At 38.0% G+C, this 1291-nt stretch overlaps 1 protein-coding gene across 1 annotated transcript in view; it reads right to left on the bottom strand.

Moving 5' to 3' along the window:
• Nucleotides 1-1291, bottom strand: part of LOC104537974 (vacuolar protein 8-like) — a 23685-nt gene that overhangs the window by 4703 nt on the left and 17691 nt on the right. The window contains exon 10 of the mRNA XM_010181010.1: nt 460-588. Within this exon, the coding sequence (XP_010179312.1) occupies nt 460-588 (129 nt within the window). The remainder of the gene's footprint in view (nt 1-459; nt 589-1291) is intronic.

Genomic DNA, 1291 nt, shown 5'->3' with positions numbered 1-1291 from the left:
TTTCCCTGAAAAAAATTGATCTCACAGCTATCAGAAGTTAATATAATTCTTATCTTAGTATAACTGAAAAAAAATATTGGAAATAGTGTTTTGGCTAGTTTATAACAAACCTTAGATTTTCATGGATGGTTGCTTTAATAAGTGTGAAATGTCTTTGACAGAAGTACATTATATACCTATAATGCAGTCATTCAAATCAGGTAACCACATCACTCATAGGAAAAAATTAGATATTTCTTATTTTCATTAGCATTTTTGTATTGTATTGGAAAAATATGAAAAAAACCCAAACCCTTTAATTATGACACATCAGGTCCTCTTATTCATACACACAGTTTTGTGTAGTGTGTCCTTGGCATATGTTTCATTAACAAAAAAATATCTTTCTGTGGGTAATGCTGATTTGATATAACTGCAACCTCCCAGGGTATAGTTTTATGGAAAATATTGGGTACCTACCTGTCTGTTTTTGGAAAGGCTCAGGTTTTTGATGATACAAGCAGCATGGCCAACAATCACAGGGTCTGTTTTATGTGCTGACAGTAGCATCCCCAGGCTCTGCAGTAGCTCAGCACATGCCAGAGTGTCCTAAGGAGAGAAACCAGTCTCCCAGTTACATCCAGTATGGACAACACAGTGCAAACTATAGACAGATGGATCTTAGCTCTGAAAAAAAAGAGCATTACTTAGCTCATTTAAACCAGTGGTGTAGCAGCTAGGTCCAGTGCTTTTTCTCTCAAAATATGGTCTACTGACTGGCACTGATCTACAGAACACTTGCTATGGAAAGCTGGAGTCTTTAAGATCCAGTAGCATATTTTTGCTTGCATCAAATGCTTCCCAGAGGTGGCTGGTAGTCAGGCAAAGGACACTCAATCCTGACTAGAAGTGGTCAGGATAGATGTGAAAGGCAAAAGTACATGGCAAAGTAGCAGCATCACTGTGCCCTTGAGTACCTCAGCAATTTACCTTGTCTACGATAATGCAGTGTATGTTTAGATCAGTTTGTGACCAGGCACTACTTTAGTAACATGTCCTGGATTTATACGTATGTTTCTCTGCTGTCTAGTGGATATTTTAGAGGAACTTTACTGAGTATCTCTGCCTGAACGTAACCTTCCTCCAATTACCACTAATATTAATTGAATCAGATCTTCTGAGTCTGGATTACTGCCCAGGTAGTTTCTTCAATAACAGTCTGGATTTAGGGGGCACTGCTGTTCATAAGAGAAACTTTATCTCAACAGGCTTGGGGTTAGATCTACAGTTAAAAGATTTCTTTTTGGGAGGA

Source organism: Mesitornis unicolor, unplaced genomic scaffold (genome assembly GCF_000695765.1).
Source record: "Mesitornis unicolor isolate BGI_N332 unplaced genomic scaffold, ASM69576v1 scaffold14010, whole genome shotgun sequence".
In the NCBI taxonomy this organism is placed as follows: Eukaryota; Metazoa; Chordata; class Aves; order Mesitornithiformes; family Mesitornithidae; genus Mesitornis; species Mesitornis unicolor.
Note: the sequence above shows the minus strand (reverse complement) of the source record. Positions and strands in the feature narration are given on the sequence as shown.